We start from the raw sequence: 20,417 nt of genomic DNA, 5'->3' as shown, positions 1-20,417 counted from the left end.
ATTTCTCATATATATATATACCCCTGCAAACATCCAGGAGCACCATGAACCCCTATTTCCACCGCCGCAACCTTCCATACCCAAGAGATCCCATCTTGGGGCCTTTTCCGGAGCTCCGCCGGAGGGGGCATCGATCACGGAGGGCCTCTACATCAACTCAATGGCCCCTCCAATGATGCGTGAGTAGTTTACCTCAGTCCTTCAGGTCCATAGCTAGTAGCTAGATGGATTCTTCTCTCTCTTTGGATATCAATACAAAGTTCTCCTCGATTCTCTTGGAGATCTATTCGATGTAATCTTCTTTTGTAGTGTGTTTGTCGAGATCCGATGAATTGTGAGTTTATGATCCAGATTATCTTTGAACAATATTTGAATCTTCTCTGAATTCTTTTATGTATGATTGGTTTATATTTGCAAGTCTCTTCAAATTATCAGTTTGTTTTGGCCTACTAGATTGATCTTTCTTGCAATGGGAGAAGTGCTTAGCTTTAGGTTCAATCTTGCGGTGCTCGCTCCCAGTGACAGAAAGGGAAATGACACGTATTGTATTGTTGCCATCGAGGATAAAAAGATGGGGTTTACATCATATTGCATGAGTTTATCCCTCTACATCATGTCATGTTGCTTAAGGCGTTACTCTGTTCTTATGAACTTAATACTCTAGATGCATGATGGATAGGGGTCGATGTGTGGAGTAATATTAGTAGATGCAGGTAGGAGTCGGTCTACTTGTCACGGACGTGATGCCTATATACATGATCATACCTATATATTCTCATAATTATTCGCTTTTCTATCAATTGCTCGACAGTAATTTGTTCACCCACCGTAATACTTATGTTATCTTGAGAGAAGCCACTAGTGAAACCTATGGCCCCCGGGTCTATTTTCCATCATACAAGTTTCTAATATATTTTATTTTGCAATCTTTAATTTCAATCTATATCATACAAATACCAAAAAATATTTATCTTATTATTATCATCTCTATCATATCTCACTCTTGCAAGTGGCCATGAAGGGATTGACAACCCCTTTATCGCGTTGGTTGCGAGGTTCTTATTTGTTCGTGTAGGTACGAGGTGACTCGCACGTGGTCTCCTACTGGATTGATACCTTGATTCTCAAAAACTGAGGGAAATACTTACGCTGCTTTACTGCACCACCCTTTCCTCTCTTCAAGGGAAAACCAACACAGTGCTCAAGAGGTAGCACGCGCCAGCTGCTACCGCGTGGTGTGCAGCTCCGCTTTCACCTCCTTGAGCACCAGCACTAGATCCTCCATGGCCCGCTTGTTCTTCTCCTCCGCGGCCAACGCCACCCGCAGCTCGCCGTTGACCCGCTGCAGGTCGCGGTCGAGCCGGGCGCGGCCACGACCACGGCAGCGAGTCGGGTGAAGGAAATATGCCCTAGAGGCAATAATAAAGTTGTTATTTATATTGCCTTATATCATGATAAATGTTTATTATTCATGCTAGAATTGTATTAACCGGAAACTTAGTACATGTGTGAATACATAGACAAACAGAGTGTCCCTAGTATGCCTCTACTTGACTACCTCGTCAATCAAAGATGGTTAAGTTTCCTGGCCATAGACATATGTTGTCATTTGATGAATGGGATCACATCATTAGAGAATGATGTGATGGACAAGACCCATCTATTAGCTTAGCATAATTATCGTTTAGTTTTATTGCTATTGCTTTCTTCATGACTTATACATATTCCTCTGACGATGAGATTATGCAACTACCGAATACCGGAGGAACACTCTGTGTGCTATCAAACTTCACAACATAACTGTGTGATTATAAAGATGCTCTACAGGTGTCTCCAAAGGAGTTTGTTGAGTTGGCATAGATCAAGATTAGGATTTTTCACTCCGTGTATCGGAGAGGTATCTCTAGGCCCTCTCGGTAATGCACATCACTATAAGCCTTGCAAGCAATGTGACTAATGAGTTAGTTGTGGGATGATGCATTACGGAATGAGTAAAGAGACTTGCCGGTAACAAGATTGAATTAGGTCTGATGATACCGACGATCGAATCTCGGGCAAGTAACATAATGATGACAAAGGGAATGACGTATGTTGTTATGTGGTTTGATCGATAAAGATCTTCGTAGAATATGTAGGAGCCGATATGAGAATCTAGGTTCCGCTATTGGTTATTGACCGGAGATATGTCTCGGTCATGTCTACATAGTTCTCGAACCCGTAGGGTCCGCACGCTTAACGTTCGATAATGATTTGTATTATGAGTTATGTGTTTTGGTGACCGAGTTTGTTCGGAGTACCGGATGAGATCACGGACATGACGAGGAGTCTCGAAATGGTCGAGAGGTAAAGATTGATATATTGGAAGGTTATATACGGACACCAGAATGGTTCCGATAAGGTTCAGGGGATTTTTCGGAGTACCGGGAGGCTACCGGAACCCCCCGAGAAAGTTAATGGGCCTATTGGGCCATAGTGGAGAGAGGGAGGCTGCCACAGGAGGTGGCGCGTGATTGATACGTCCATTTTGCATCATGCTTCTCTATCAATATTTATTGCATTATGGGCTATTATTACACATTATGTCACAATACTTATGCATATTCTCTATTATTTTACAAGGTTTACACGAAGAGGGAGAATGCTGGCAGCTGGAATTCTGGGCTGGAAAAGGAGCAAATATTAGAGACCTTTTCTGCACAACTCCAAAAGTCCCGAAACTCCACGAGAGTCATTTTAGAATATATATAAAATATTGGGCGAAGGAAGCACCAGAGGGGGGCCACCCACCATCCATGAGGGTGGGGGGCGCCCCCATGTCTCGTGGGCCCCCGGCAGGCCTCTGATACGTCTCCGTCGTATCTATAATTTTTGATTGTTCCATGCCAATATTATTCAACTTTCATATACTTTTTGGCAACTTTTTATATTATTTTTGGGACTAACATATTGATCCAGTGCCCAGTGCCAGTTCATGTCTGTTGCATGTTTTTGGTTTCGCAGAATATCCATATCAAACGGAGTCCAAACGGGATAAAAACGGACGGAGCTTATTTTTGGAAAATATGGAAAATTCGGAAGGAAAATCAACGCGAACCAGTAACCGAGGTGGTCACGAGGCAGGCCCCCCTTAGGGCGCGCCCCCTACCCTTGTGAGCCCACCGTAAGGCGGTTGGCGCTCTTCTTTTGCCGCAAGAAAGCTAATATTCGGAAAAAAAAATCACGGCGAAGGTTTCAGGCCAATCAGAGTTACGGATCTCCATATATACACGGAACAGTGAAATAGAGCCAGAACAGAACGCAGAACCAGAGAGAAACAGATAGATAGATCCAATCTCGGAGGGGCTCTCGCCCCTCCCATGCCATGGAGGCCAAGGACCAGAGGGGAAACCCTTCTCCCATCTAGGGAGGAGGTCAAGGAAGAAGAGGAAGAAGGGGGCCCCTCTCCCCCTCTCCTCCGGTGGCGCCGGAACACCGCCGTGGCCATCATCATCACCGCGATCTTCACCAACACCTCCGCCATCTTCACCAACATATCCATATCCTTCCCCCCTCTATCTACAGCGGTCCACTCTCCCGCAACCCGCTGTACCCTCTACTTGAACATGGTGCTTTATGCTTCATATTATTATCCAATGATGTGTTGCCATCCTATGATGTCTGAGTAGATTTTCGTTGTCCTATCGGTGGTTGATGAATTGCTATGATTGATTTAATTTGCTTGTGGTTATGTTGCTGTCCTTTGGTGCCCATCATATGAGTGCGCGCGTGGATCACACCATAGGGTTAGTTGTATGTTGATAGACTATGTATTGGAGGGCAAGAGTGACAGAAGCTTCAACCTAGCATAGAAATTGATGCATACGGGATTGAAGGGGGACCAATATATCTTAATGCTATGGTTGGGTTTTACCTTAATGAACATTAGTAGTTGCGGATGCTTGCTAATAGTTCCAATCATAAGTGCATAGAATTCCAAGTCAGGGATGACATGCTAGCAGTGGCCTCTCCCACATAATACTTGCTATCGGTCTAGTATAGTTGTCAATTGCTTAGGGGCAATTTCGCAACTCCTACCACCACTTTTCCACACTCGCTATATTTACTTTATTGTTTCTTTATCTAAACAGCCCCTAATTTTTATTTACGTACTCTTTATTATCTTGCAAACCTATCCAACAACACCTACAAAGTACTTCTAGTTTCATACTTGTTCTAGGTAAAGCGAACGTCAAGCGTGCGTAGAGTTGTATCGGTGGTCGATAGAACTTGAGGGAATATTTGTTCTACCTTTAGCTCCTCGTTGGGTTCGACACTCTTACTTATCGAAAACTGTTGCGATCCCCTATACTTGTGGGTTATCAAGACCTTTTTCTGGCGCCGTTGCCGGGGTGCAATAGTGTGGGGTGAATATTCTCGTGTGTGCTTGTTTGCTTTATCACTAATAATTTTTATTTGTTGTTCTTAGTTGTTTCCTATCTTCAGTTATGGGTAGGAAACGCAAAATACCAAAAAAATTAGTTGTACCTACTGATCCAATGGTTGAAGAACCAATCAAAATCTATCACATTGCTGAAGCTTATTACTTGGATCATCTTCGATCCCTATGTGCTCGTGCCGAAACCCCAACTAGCTTAGTTGAGGGCAAATCTTTAGATGAGCATGCTTGTTATGTGCGACACCGTATATCTGAAAAAGGGAAATTATTATGGAGTCAAATTCAACGTTTGCAATGCTATGCTTGGAATTTATGTGAATTATATGATTTTACTTGTTGTTCCGAAAACCCTAAGAAACACCTTCCCTATCAATGTGAGTTTAGTGATAATGGAATCGTATCTTCGTATGCTAAAGGTGTTTATAATTACTATGATGTTCAACAAATTGAAGAATTTGTTGCTTATATGGGTGCTTTTGAAATTGCTTCTTTGATTGAAAAGTATGATGCTACTTTTCACAAATCTGAAAATTTTGCTGTACTTAAATATTGCTATGATAATTATGCTTCTAATACCTATGTTAAACAATATATTGAGGAATACTCCGCTGTCCAAGAAGAGACTAATATTTTGCAGGAGTCTATGGAAGAAGAAATTGATGAAACTGTGAGCCCATTGGATGAAAAATATGATGAGGAGAGCGAAGAACAAAAGGAGGAAGAGCGGATTGATCACCCGTGCCCACCTTCTAATGAGAGTAACTTTTCAACTCATACATTGTTTAATTCCCCTTCGTGCTTATCGAAGGATGATTGCTATGATGACTGTTATGATCCCTATGATTCTTTTGAAATATCCCTTTTTGATGATGCTTGCTATGCTTATGGCCAAGATGCCAATATGAATTATGCTTTTGAAGATGGACTTGATATAGTTCCTTATGTTAAACATTAAATTGTTGCTATTGCACCCACACATGATAGTCCTATTATCTTTTTGAATTCTCCCGATTATACCATATCGGAGAAGTTTGCACTTATTAAGGATTATATTGATGGGTTGCCTTTTACCGTTGCACATGATGATTTCGATAAATATAATATGCATGTGCTTGCTGCTCCTACTTGCAATTATTATGAGAGAGGAACTATATCTCCACCTCTCTATGTTTCCAACATGATAAAATTGCAAGAAACTGTTTATACTATGCATTAGCCTTTACTAGGTGTGCATGAATTGTTCTTTTATGACATGCCGATGCATAGGAAGAGAGTTAGACTTTGTCATTGCTTGATATATGTTGCTTTGTGCTCACTACTAAATTACAAATCATTGTTAATTAAAATTGGCTTTGATATACCTTGGGATCCGGGTGGATTCACTACTTGAGCACTATATGCCTAGCTTAATGGCTTTAAAGAAAGCGCTGCCAGGGAGACAACCCGGAAGTTTTAGAGAGTCATTTATTTCTGTTTAGTGCTTTCATATAGTTTAAAAACAACAAAAATAAAGAGGGGAACCCAAAGCTTTTAAAAAAGGAAAGTGAAAGTGAGAAAGACAAGCACTGTTGAAGTGGAAGAGCTCCGTGAAATTTGTTCATGCTCACGGCAACTTTGTGAATCTTGATTACAGAAACTTTTCAACAAAAATAATTATCCCATTGTACAATTCCATTGTATTATAAAAATAATGTGCCAAGGTTTGCCTTTAGGATGTTTACATTTTCTTGATGGTTTGAACGGTGCAGGACAGAAACTTTGGCTGTAGTGAGCGATTTTACATTTTTAGATGGAACGTCAAATGGTTCTGATTCTTTTTGAACTCTCTTCCTATACAATTTTTTTATTTTTCCTAATTTTGGAAGTATTGTTCAAGTATCAGAAGTATGGTTAATGTTCAGATTGCTACAGACTATTCTGGTTTAGACAGATTCTGTTTTTGATGCATAGTTTGCTTGTTTTGATGAAACTATCAATTTATATCAGTGGATTAAGCCATGAAAAAGTTATACTACAGTAGACACAATGAAAAAACAAAATATTAATTGGTTTGCAACAGTACTTATAGTGGTGATTTGCTTTATTATACTAACGGATCTTACCGAGTTTTCTGTTGAAGTTTTGTGTGGATGAAGTGTTCGATGATCGAGAAGGTTTCGATGTGAGAAGAAGGAAGAGAGGAAAGAGCTCAAGCTTGGGGATGCCTGAGGCACCCCAAGTAAATATTCAAGGAGACTCAAGCGTCTAAGCTTGGGGATGCTGGGGAGGCATCCCATCTTTCTTCAACAAGTATCGGTATGTTTTCGGATTCGTTTTGTTCATGCGATATGTGCAATCTTGGAGCGTCTTTGCTTTAGTTTTCATGTTTATTTTTTGCACCATGCTGTTATGAGATAGTCCTTGGTTGATTTATAGAATGCTCTTTGCACTTCACTTATATTCTTTGAGTATGGCTTTATAGAATGCTTCATGTGCTTCACTTATATCATTTGAAGTTTGGATTGCCTGTTTCTCTTCACTTAGACAACCGCCATTTGTAGAATGCTTTTTTGCTTCACTTATATTTGTTAGAGCACGGGCATATCTTTTGTAGAAAGAATTAAACTCTCTTGCTTCACTTATATCTATTTAGAGAGATGACAGGAATTGGCCATTCACACGGTTAGTCATAAAATCCTACATAAAACTTGTAGATCACTGAATATGACATGTTTGATTCCTTGCAATAGTTTTGCGATATAAAGATGGTGATATTAGAGTCATGCTAGTGGGTAGTTGTGGATTGTAGAAATACTTGTGTTGAGGTTTGTGATTCCCGTAGCATGCACGTATGGTGAACCGTTATGTAACGAAGTCGGAGCATGATTTATTTACTGATTGTCTTCCTTATGAGTGGCGGTCGGGGACGAGCGATGGTCTTTTCCTACCAATCTATCCCCCTAGGAGCATGCGCGTAGTACTTTGTTTCGATGACTAATAGATTTTTGCAATAAGTATGTGAGTTCTTTATGACTAATGTTGAGTCCATGGATTATATGCACTCTCACCCTTCCACCGTTGCTAGCCTCTCTAGTACTGCGCAACTTTCGCCGGTACCATAAACTCACCATATACCTTCCTCAAAACAGCCACCATACCTACCTATCATGGCATTTCCATAACCATTCCGAGATATATTGCCATGCAACTTCCATCATCATCATATACATGACTTGAGCATTCATTGTCATATTGCTTTGCATGATCGTAAGATAGCTAGCATGATGTTTTCATGGCTTGCCCGTTTTTTGATGTCATTGCTACGCTAGATCATTGCACATCCCGGTACACCGCCGGAGGCATCCATATAGAGCCATACTTTGTTCTAGACATTGAGTTGTAATATTGAGTTGTAAGTCAATAAAAGTGTGATGATCATCATTATTAGAGCATTGCCCCAATGAGGAAAGGATGATGGAGACTATGATTCCCCCATAAGTCGGGATGAGACTCCAGACTTTACAAAAAATAAAAGAGGCCAAAGAAGCCCAAATAAAAAAAGAGGCCAAAGAAGCCCACCAAAAAAACAAAAAACAAAAAAAAACAAAAAAATGAGAGAAAAAGAGAGAAGGGGCAGTGCTACTATCCTTTTTCCACACTTGTGCTTCAAAGTAGCACCATGTTCTTCATATAGAGAGTCTCTTGAGTTATCACTTTCATATACTAGTGGGAATTTTCATTATAGAACTTGGCTTGTATATTCTGATGATGGGCTTCCTCAAATGCCTGAGGTCTTCATGAGCAAGCAAGTTGGATGCATACCCACTAGTTTCTTTGCTGAGCTTTCATATACTTATAGCTCTAGTGCATCCGTTGCATGGCAATCCCTACTCACTCGCATTGATATCTATTGATGGGCATCTCCATAGCCCGTTGATACGCCTAGTTGATGTGAGACTATCTTCTCCTTTTTGTCTTCTCCACAACCACCATTCTATTCCACCTATAGTGCTATGTCCATGGCTCACGCTCATGTATTACGTGAAAGTTGAAAAGGTTTGAGAACGTCAAAAGTATGAAACAATTGCTTGGCTTGTCATCGGGGTTGTGCATGATGTGAATATTTTGTGTGGTGAAGATGGAGCATAGCCAGACTATATGATTTTGTAGGGATAACTTTCTTTGGCCATGTTATTTTGAAAAGACATGATTGCTTTATTGGTAGGTTTGAAGTATTATTGTTTTTATGTCAAATGATAGACTATTGCTTTGAATCACTCGTGTCTTAATATTCATGCCATGATTAGACATATGATCAAGATTATGCTAGGTAGCATTCCACATCAAAAATTATCTTTTTTATCATTTACCTACTCGAGGACGAGCAGGAATTAAGCTTGGGGATGCTGATACATCTCCGTCGTATCTATAATTTTTGATTGTTCCATGCCAATATTATTCAACTTTCATATACTTTTTGGCAACTTTCTATATTATTTTTGGGACTAACATATTGATCCAGTGCCCAATGCCAGTTCCTATCTGTTGCATGTTTTTGGTTTCGCAGAATATCCATATCAAACGGAGTCCAAACGGGATAAAAATGGACAGAGCTTATTTTTGGAAAATATGGAAAATTCGGAAGGAAAATCAACGTGAACCAGTGCCCTAGGTGGTCATGAGGCAGGGGGCGCGCCGTAAGGCGGTTGACGCTCTTCTTTTGCCGCAAGAAAGCTAATATTCGGAAAAAAATCACGGCGAAGGTTTCAGGCCAATCGGAGTTACAGATCTCCATATATACACGAAACGGTGAAATAGAGCCAGAACAGAACGCAGAACCAGAGAGAAACAAAGAGATAGATCCAATCTCGGAGGGGCTCTCGCCCCTCCCATGCCATGGAGGCCAAGGACCAGAGGGGAAACCCTTCTCCCATCTAGGGAGGAGGTCAAGGAAGAAGAGGAAGAAGGGGGCCCCTCCCCCCTCTCCTCCGGTGGCGCCAGAACGCCGCCGTGGCCATCATCATCATCACCGCGATCTTCACCAACACCGCCGCCATATTCACCAACATCTCCATCACCTTCCCCCCTCTATCTACAGTGGTCCACTCTCCCGCAACCCGCTGTACCCTCTACTTGAACATGGTGCTTTATGCTTCATATTATTATCCAATGATGTGTTGCCATCCTATGATGTCTGAGTAGATTTTCGTTGTCCTATCGGTGGTTGATGAATTGCTATGATTGATTTAATTTTCTTGTGGTTATGTTGCTGCCCTTTGGTGCCCATCATAGCGCACGCGTGGATCACATCATAGGGTTAGTTGTATGTTGATAGGACTATGTATTGGAGGGCAAGAGTGACAGAAGCTTCAACCTAGCATAGAAATTGATGCATACAGGATTGAAGGGGGACCAATATATCTTAATGCTATGGTTGGGTTTTACCTTAATGAACATTAGTAGTTGCGGATGCTTGCTAATAGTTCCAATCATAAGTGCATAGAATTCCAAGTCAGGGATGACATGCTAGCAGTGGCCTCTCCCACATAATACTTGCTATCGGTCTAGTATAGTAGTCAATTGCTTAGGGGAAATTTCGCAACTCCTACCACCACTTTTCCACACTCGCTATATTTACTTTATTGTTTCTTTATCTAAACAGCCCCTAATTTTTATTTACGTACTCTTTATTATCTTCAAACCTATCCAACCACACCTACAAAGTACTTCTAGTTTCATACTTGTTTTAGGTAAGAGAACGTCAAGCGTGCGTAGAGTTGTATCAGTGGTCGATAGAACTTGAGGGAATATTTGTTCTACCTTTAGCTCCTCGTTGGGTTCGACACTCTTACTTATCGAAAACTGTTGCGATCCCCTATACTTGTGGGTTATCAGCCTCCGGTGCCCATCTTTGGCTATATGAAGTCTTTCGCCCTGGAAAATATCATAAGCAAGCTCTTGAGACGAAACTCCGCCACCACGAGGCGGAACCTTGGCGGAACCAATCTAGGGCTCTGGTGGAGCTATTTTGCCAGGGAAACATCCCTCCGGGAGGGGGAAATCATCACCATTGTCATCACCATCGATCCTCCATTGGGAGGGGGTCAATCTCCATCAACATCTTCACCATCACCATCTCATCTCAAACCCTAGTTCATCTCTTGTATCCAATCTTTGTCTCAAAACCTCAGATTGGTGCCTGTGGGTTGCTAGTAGTGTTGATTACTCCTTGTAGTTGATGCTAGTTGGTTTATTTGGTGGAAGATCATATGTTTAGATCCTTTATGCATATTAATACCCCTTTGATTATGAACATGAATATGATTTGTAAGTAGTTACGTTTGTTCCTGAGGACATGGGAGAAGTCTTGCTATAAGTAGTCATGTGAATTTGGTATTCGTTCGATATTTTGATGAGTTGTATGTTGTCTTTACTCTAGTGGTGTCATGTGAATGTCGACTACATGACACTTCACCATTATTTGGGCCTAGGGGAAGGCATTGGGAAGTAATAAGTAGATGATGGGTTGCTAGAGTGACAGAAGCTTAAACCCTAGTTTATGCATTGCTTCGTAAGGGGCTGATTCGGATCCATATGTTTCATGCTATGGTTAGGTTTACCTTAATACTTTTTTGTAGTTGCGGATGCTTGCAAGAGGGGTTAATCATAAGTGGGATGCTTGTCCAAGTAAGGGCAGTACCCAAGCACCGGTCCACCCACATATCAAATTATCAAAGTACCGAACGCGAATGAATGAACGTGATGAAAACTAGCTTGACGATAATTCCCATGTGTCCTCGGGAGCACTTTCCTTTATATAAGAGTTTGTCCAGGCTTGTCCTTTGCTACAAAAAAGGATTGGGCCATCTTGATGCACCTTATTTACTTTTATTACTTGTTACCCATTACCAATTACCTTATCACAAAACTATCTGTTACCGATAATTTCAGTGCTTGCAGAGAATACCTTACTGAAAACTGCTTATCATTTCCTTCTGCTCCTCGTTGGTTTCGACACTCTTACTTATCAAAAGGACTACGATAGATCCCCTATACTTGTGGGTCATCAAGACTCTTTTCCGGCGCCGTTGCCGGGGAGTGAAGCACCTTTGGTAGGTGGGATTTGGTAAGGAAAATTTATATAGTGTGCTGAAATTTACTGTCACTTGTTACTATGGAAAGTAATCCTTTGAGGGGCTTATTCGAGGTATATTCACCCCTACTAGTAGAGCAAAGAGTTGCTCCTCAACCTACTGAACCTACTGAAAATGTTTACTTTGAAATTCCTTCGGGTATGATAGAGAAACTGCTAGCTAATCCTTTTACAGGAGATGGAACATTGCATCCCGATTTGCACCTAATCTATGTGGATGAAGTTTGTGGATTATTTAAGCTTGCAGGTATGCCCGAGGATGTTATCAAGAAGAAGGTCTTCCCTTTATCTTTGAAGTGATGATATTGGATCATGGAACTACAACCGATTGAAATTGGAATTTCATCAGAAGTTTTATCCTATGCATCTGGTTCATCGTGATCGTAATTATATATATAAGTTTTGGCCTCACGAAGGAGAAAGCATCGCTCTAGCTTGGGGGAGGCTTATGTGAATGTTATATTCATGCCCCAATCATGAGCTCTCAAGATAAATTATTATTCAAAATTTCTATGCTTGGCTTTCTCTCAATAATCGCTCCATGCTCGATACTTCTTGTACTGGTTCTTTTATGATGAAGACTATTGAGTTCAGATGGGATTTATTGGAAAGAATTAAACGCAACTCTGAAGATTGGGAACTCGACGAAGGTAAGGAGTCAGGTATAACACCTAAGTTTGATTGTGTTAAATCTTTTATGGATACCGATGCTATTCATGAATTTAGCACTAAATATGGACTTGACTCTGAGATAGTAGCTTCTTTTTGTGAATCCTTTGCTACTCATGTTGATTTCCCTAAGGAGAAGTGGCTTAAATATCATCCTCCCATTGAAGTAAAAGTAGTTGAATCTATTAAATTTGAAGAAAATACTATCACTTATAATGTTGATCCTATTGTTCCTACCGCTTATATTGAGAAACCACCTTTCCCTACTAGAATAAAGGATCATGCTAAAGCTTCAACTGTGGTTCGTAAGAGTAATACTAGAATACCTACACCCTCTAAGCAAATTAAAGTTGAACCTAGTATTGGTATGGTTAAAGATCTCTTAGTTTATAATATTGATGGGCATGTTATTTACTTCTGTGATGAAGCTGCTAGAATTGCTAGACCCAATACTAAAAATAAACATAGACCTGTTGTAGGCATGCCTGTTATTTCTGTTAAAGTAGGAGATCATTGCTATCATGGCTTATGTGATATGGGTGCTAGTGCTAGTGCAACACCTCATTCTTTATATGAAGAAATTATGCATGATATTGCACCTGCTGAGTTAGAAGGTATTGATGTTACAATTAAGCTTGCCAATAGAGATACTATTTCACCGGTTGGGATTGTTAGAGATGTTGAAGTCTTGTGTGGGAAAGTTAGATATCCTACTGATTTTCCTATTCTTGGTTCCCCACAAGGTGACTTTTGTCCCATTATATTTGGTAGACCCTTCTTGAATACTGTTAATGTTAATATAGACTGCAAAAGGATATTGTTTTTGTTGGTTTAGGGGATATGTCTCACGATTTTAATTTTGCTAAATTTTGTAGACAACCCCATGATAAAGAATAGCCTAGTAAAGATGAAATTATTGGTCTTGCTTCTATTGCCGTGCCTCCTAGTGATGCTTTAGAACAATATTTGCTAGACCATGAAAATGATATGTTTAGGAATGAAAGAAGGGAAATAGATGAAGTATTCTTTAAATAGGGACCCATTTTGAAACACAACTTGCGTGTCGAAATTCTAGGGGATCCTCCTCCACCCAAGGGTGATCCCGTGTTTGAGCTTAAACCGTTGCCTGATACTCTTAAATATGCTTATCTTGATGAAAAGAAGATATATCCTGTTATTATTAGTGCTAACCTTTCAGAGAAGAAGAAGAGAAATTATTGAAAACTCTGAAGAAGCACCGTGCTGCTATTGGATATACTCTCGATGATCTTAAGGGCATTAGTCCCACTCTATGCCAGCACAAAATAAAATTGGAAAAAGATACTAAAATGGTTGTTGATCACCAACGACGGTTGAATCCTAAGATGAAAGAAGTGGTAAGAAAAGAAATACTAAAGCTCCTAGAGGCATGTATAATTTATCCTGTTGCTGATAGTCAGTGGGTAAGTCCTGTCCATTGTGTCCCTAAGAAGAGAGGTATTACTATTGTTCCTAATGATAAAGATGAATTGATCCCACAAAGAATTGTTACGTGTTATAGAATGGTAATTGATTTCCGCAAACTAAATAAATCTACTAAAAAAGATCATTACCCTCTACCTTTCATTGATCAAATGCTAGAAAGATTATATCCAAACATACACATTTTGCTTTCTAGATGGTTATTCTGGCTTCTCTCAAATACCTGTGTCAAAAGAGGATCAGGAAAAGATCACTTTTACTTGTCCTTTCGGTACCTTTGCTTATAGGCGTATGCCTTTTTGTTTATGTAATGCACGTGCTACCTTTCAAAGATGTATGACTGCTATATTCTCTAACTTTTGTGAAAAGATTGTTGAGGTATTCATGGATGATTTTCTGTATATGGAACTTCTTTTGATGATTGCTTAAGCAACCTTGATTGAGTTTTGCAGAGATGTGAAGAAACTAATATTGTCTTGAATTGGGAGAAGTGCCACTTTATGGTTAATGAAGGCATTGTCTGGGGGCATAAAATTTCTGAAAGAGGTATTGAAGTTGATAAAGCTAAAGTTGATGCTATTGAAAAGATGTTGTGTCCAAAGGACATTAAAGGTATAAGAAGTTTCCTTGGTCATGCCAGTTTTTATAGGAGGTTCATTAAAGACTTCTCAAAAATTTCCAGGCCTTTGACTAATCTCTTACAAAAAGATGTTCCTTTTGTCTTTGATGATGATTGTGTAGAAGCATTTGAAATACTTAAGAAAGCCTTGATTTCTGCACCTATTATTCAGCCTCCTGATTGGAATTTACCCTTTGAAATTATGTGTGATGCTAGTGATTATGTTGTAGGGGCTGTTCTAGGACAATGAGTTGATAAGAAATTAAATGTTATCCAATATGCTAGTAAAACTCTAGACAGTTCCCAGAGAAATTATGGTACTGCTGAAAAGGAATTTTTAGCAGTTGTATTTGCTTGTGATAAGTTCAGACCTTATATTGTTGATTCTAAAGTAACTGTTCACACCGATCATGTTGCTATTAAATACCTTATGGAAAAGAAAGATGCTAAACCTAGACTTATTAGATGGGTTCTCCTACTACAAGAATTTGATTTGCATATTATTGATAGAAAAGGAGCTGAGAACCATGTTGCAGACAACTTGTCTAGGTTAGAGAATGTTCTTGATGACCCACTACCTATTGATGATAGCTTTCCTGATGAACAATTAGCTGTCATAAATGCTTCTTGTACTGCTCCATGGTATGCTGATTATGCTAATTACATTGTTGCTAAATTCATACCACCTAGTTTCACATACCAACAAAAGAAAAAGTTTTTCTATGATTTAAGACATTACTTCTGGGATGACCCACACCTTTATAAGGAAGGAGTAGATGGTGTTATTAGACGTTTTGTACCTGAGCATGAACAGAAACAGATCCTACGCAAGTGTCACTCCGAGGACACCATGTTGGAGATAGAATTGCACATAAGGTATTGCAATCTGGTTTTTATTGGCCTACTCTCTTCAAAGATGCCCATAAGTTTGTCTTGTCTTGTGATGAATGTCAAAGAATTGGTAATATTAGTAGACGTCAAGAAATGCCTATGAATTTTTCACTTGTTATTGAACCATTTGATGTTTGGGGCTTTGATTATATGGGACCGTTTCCTTCCTCTAATGGGTATACACATATTTTAGTTGCTGCTGATTACGTTACTAAGTGGGTAGAAGCTATCCAACTAGTAGTGCTGATCATAACACCTCTATTAAGATGCTTAAAGAAGTTATTTTTCCGAGGTTTGGAGTCCCTATATATTTAATGACTGATGGTGGTTCACATTTTATTCATGGTGCTTTTCGTAAGATGCTTGATAAGTATGATGTTAATCATAGAATTACATATCCATATCATCCACAGTCTAGTGGTCAAGTAGAACTGAGCAATAGAGAGCTTAAATTAATTTTGTAAAAGACTGTTAATACATCTAGAAAGAATTGGTCCAAGAAACTTGATGATGCATTATGGGCCTATAGAACTGCATATAAAAATCCTATGGGTATGTCTCTATATAAGATGGTTTATGGTAAAGCATGCCACTTACCTCTTGAACTAGAACATAAGGCATATTGGTCCATTAAAGAGCTCAATTATGATTTCAAATTTGCCGGTGAGAAGAGACTATTTGACATTAGCTCACTTGATGAGTGGAGAACCCGGGCTTATGAGAATGCCAAACTGTTTAAAGAAAAAGTTAAAAGATGGCATGACAAAAGGATACAAAAATGTGAGTTTAATGTAGGTGATTATGTATTGTTATACAACTCTCGTTTAAGATTTTTTGCAGGAAAACTCCTCTCTAAATGGGAAGGTCCTTACGTTATCAAGGAGGTCTATCATTCCGGTGCCATAAAAATCAATAACTTCGTAGGCACAAATCCGAGGGTGGTGAACGGCCAAAGAATCAAACACTATGTCTTAGGTAATTCTATAAATGTTGAAACTAATGTTATTGAAACCATAACCCTGGAGGAGTATATAAGGGACACCTTCCAGAATGTTTCATCCCCCGAAAAGGAAGAGGTATGTGGTACGGTAAGTAAACTGACTCCAAAACAGTTCCAATAGCATTTTTTCTCCGTTTTGGAATAATTAAGAAAATAGGAAAATAAGAAGCAGTCTGGAAAGGACACGAAGCATCCACGAGGGTGGAGGGCACGCCCCCCTGCCTCGTGGTCACCTCGTGTGCCCTCCAGACTCCGTTTTCTTGCACGATACTTCTTTTGGTCGGTAAAAATTCATTATATAATCTCCCGAAGGTTTTGACCACCGTATCACACAAATATCCTTTGTTTTTGTTTCAAGCTGTTTTCTGCCAGAGTTGTCAAGGCCCGGCATCATGTCGTCCCCCTCCTCCAACAATGAGGGCGACGATGCTTGGCTAATGAAGATAGAGCTGAAGAGAGAAGAACCCGGGGAGATCAACAAGGATGATGGGATCAAGAAGGCCAAAGAGGATCAAGCTCCGGCAGCTAAAGAAGAAGACATTCTTCAACCTCATTACAATCTTCTTACCCCTACTGAAATTGAAGCTTTCAAGATGATTGAAATAGTTTGGGTGCAGAACAAGTATCTAACTCGTGAAAATATTCTATTGCAAGAGCATATCATCGCACTCAAGGGCATTATTCGTAAGTTGAAGCATCTCCTGCGCTCGATGCTGGACGACAAGCCTACATCATCAACAACTCCATCATCACTACCACCAAAGGAGAACTGAGTATTGGGTATGGGCACTCCCCTTGGCAACTGCCAAGCTTGGGGGAGTTCCCCAGTATCGTATCACCATCACACTTTTATCTTTACCATTTTTCTAAGTTTGATCCTTTTGATAATATCTTGATCTAGTAGAATAAAGTTTTAGTATGATTTAGTTTTGAGTTTTGCTTTATGATCCTTCTATGTAATCGAGTCCGTGAGCTATATATAATAAATATTAGTTTTGAGTCAAGGGCTTGATTATCTTGCTATGATCTTGAGGGAATACAAGGAAGAATAAAAAGAAATAAAGAGATCATATGGATCTTATGGAGAGTAATGACTTCACATATAAAGAGTATGATGAATAAAAGTTGTTGAGAGTTGACAAACATAGTTTTGGTCATCGTTGCAATTAATAGGAAGTAATAAAGAAAGAGAGGTTTTCACATATAAATATACTATCTTGGACATCTTTTATGATTGTGAGCACTCATGAAAATATGACATGCTAAAAAGTTGATGTTGGACAAGGAAGACAACGTAATGGGTTATGTTTTCTTACATCTGAAATAAATTATATTGTCATGGATCATCCAACATGTTGAGCTTGCCTTTTCCCCTATGCTAGCCAAATTCTTTGCACCAAGTAGAGATACTACTTGTGCTTCCAAATATCCTTAAACCCAGTTTTTCCATGGGAGTCCACCACATCTACCTATGGATTGAGTAAGATCCTTCAAGTAAGTTGTCATTGTAACAAGCAATAAAAATTGCCCTCTAGATATGTATGATTTATTAGTGTGGAGAAAATAAGCTTTATACGATCTTGTGATGTGGAAGAAATAAAAGGGACGGACTGCATAATAAAGGTCCATATCACAAGTGGCAATATAAAGTGATGTTCTTTTGCATTAAGATTTCATGCATCCAACCATAAAAACACATGACAACCTCTGCTTCCCTCTGTGAAGGGCCTATCCTTTATTCTTTTCTTATACTTTATACAAGAGTCATGGTGATCTGCACCTTTCCTTTTTACATTTTATCCGTTGGCAAGCACTGTTTGTTGGAAAGATCCTGATATATATAGCTAATTGGATGTGAGTTTTCATGAACTATTATTGTTGACATTACCCTTGAGGTAAAAGGTTGGGAGGCAAAACTATAAGTCCAAAGCTTTCTCTGTGTCCGATTAAAACTTCATACCCATAAGTATTGCGTGAGTGTTAGCAATTATGAAAGACTAAATGATAGTTGAGTATGCGGACTTGCTGAAAAGCTCTTATATTGACTCTTTCCAATGTTATGATAAATTGCAATTGCTCCAATGACTGAGATTATAGTTTGTTAGTTTTCAATGAAGTTTCTGATTCATACTTGAAATTGTGAATGAATTGTTACTTTAGCATAAGAAATCATATGACAATATATATATATTGTTGTTCTAAGAATGATCATAATGCCCTCATGTCCGTATTTTATTTTATCGACACCTCTATCTCTAAACATGTGGACATATTTTTCGATATCGGCTTCCGCTTGAGGACAAGCGAGGTCTAAGCTTGGGGGAGTTGATACGTCCATTTTGCATCATGCTTTTATATCGATATTTATTGCATTATGGACTGTTATTACACATTATGTCACAGTACTTATGCCTATTCTCTCTTATTTTACAAGTTTTACACGAAGAGGGAGAATGCCGGCAGCTGTAATTCTGGGCTGGAAAAGGAGCAAATATTAGAGACCTACTCTGCACAAATCCAAAAGTCCTGAAACTCCACGGGAGTCATTTTTAGAATATATAAAAAATATTGGGCGAAGGAAGCACTAGAGGGGGGCCACCCACCGTCCACGAGGGTGGGGGCGCGCCCTACCCCCCTAGGCGCACCCCCTGTCTCGTGGGCCCCCTGGAAGGCCAACGGTGCCCATCTTTGGCTATATGAAGTCTTTCGCCCTGGAAAAAAATTCATAAGCAAGCTCTCGAGAGAAACTCCACCGCCATGAGGCGGAACCAATCTAGGGCTCCGGCGGAGCCTGTCTCGTGGGCCCCCTGGAAGGCCTCCGGTGCCCATCTTTGGCTATATGAAGTATTTCGCCCTGGAAAAAAATCATAAGCAATCTCTCGAGAGAAACTCCACCGCCATGAGGCGGAACCAATCTAGGGCTCCGGCGGAGCTGTTCTGTCGGGGAAACATCCCTCTGGGAGGGGGGAATCATCACCATCGACCCTCTCATCGGGAGGGGGTCAATATCCATCAACATATTCACCAGCACCATCTCATCTAAAACCCCAGTTCATCTCTTGTATCCAATATTTGTCTCAAAACCTCAGATTGGTACATGTGGGTTGCTAGTAGTGTTGATTACTCCTTGTAGTTGATGCTAGTTGGTTTATTTGGTGGAAGACCATATGTTCAGATCCTTTATGCATATTAATACCCCTCTGATTATGAACATGAATATGATTTGTGAGTAGTTACGTTTGTTCTTGAGGACATGGGAGAAGTCTTGCTATAAGTAGTCATGTGAATTTGGTATTCGTTTGATATTTTGATGAGTTGTATGTTGTCTTTCCTCTAGTGGTGTCATGTGAACGTCGACTGCATGACACTTCACCATTATTTGGGCCTAGGGGAAGGCATTGGGAAGTAATAAGTAGATGATGGGTTACTAGAGTGACAGAAGCTTAAAGGCCGATTTGGATCCATATGTTTCATGCTATGGTTAGGTTTTCCTTAATACTTCTTTTGTAGTTGATGATGCTTGCAAGAGGGGTTAATAATAAGTAGGATGCTTGTCCAAGTAAGGGTAGTACCCAAGCACCGGTCCACCCACATATCAAATTATCAAAGTACCGTGCGTGAATCATATGAACATGATGAAAACTCGCTTGATGATAATTCCCATGTGTCCTCGGGAGTGCTTTCCTTTATATAAGAGTTTGTCCAGGCTTGTCCTTTGCTACAAAAAAGGATTGGACCATCTTGTTGCGCCTTATTTACTTTTATTACTTGTTACCCGTTACCAATTACCTTATCAGAAAACTATCTATTACCGATAATTTTAGTGCTAGCAGAGAATACCTTACTGAAAACTGCTTATCATTTCCTTCTGCTCCTCGTTGGGTTCGACACTCTTACTTATCAAAAGGACTACGATAGATCCCCTATACTTGTGGGTCATCAGTGATACGTCTCCAATGTATCTATAATTTTTGATTGTTCCATGCTATTATATTATCTGTTTTGGATGTTTAATGAGATTTAATATGCTCTTTTATATTATTTTTGGGACTTACCTATTAACCGAAGGCCTGGTGCCAATTTCTGTTTTTTTGCCTATTTTAGAGTTTTGCAGAAAAGGAATACCAAACGGAGTCCAAACGGAATGAAACCTTCGCGATGATCTTTCTTGGACCGAAAGCAAACCAGAAGACTTGGAGTTGAAGTCTGG

At 39.7% G+C, this 20,417-nt stretch overlaps 1 protein-coding gene across 1 annotated transcript in view; it reads right to left on the bottom strand.

Annotated features, from left to right (window-relative positions):
• The window catches only part of LOC125535172 (myosin-4-like), a 223,438-nt gene that overhangs the window by 113,079 nt on the left and 89,942 nt on the right, over positions 1-20,417 (bottom strand). The window contains exon 2 of the mRNA XM_048698218.1: positions 1,230-1,409. Coding sequence (XP_048554175.1) covers positions 1,230-1,409 — 180 coding nt within the window. The remainder of the gene's footprint in view (positions 1-1,229; positions 1,410-20,417) is intronic.

The sequence above is a fragment of the Triticum urartu genome, chromosome 2 (assembly GCF_003073215.2).
Source record: "Triticum urartu cultivar G1812 chromosome 2, Tu2.1, whole genome shotgun sequence".
NCBI lineage: Eukaryota > Viridiplantae > Streptophyta > Magnoliopsida > Poales > Poaceae > Triticum > Triticum urartu.
The sequence above is the reverse complement of the archived record's forward strand: the minus strand, read 5'-3'. Positions and strand labels throughout refer to the sequence as shown.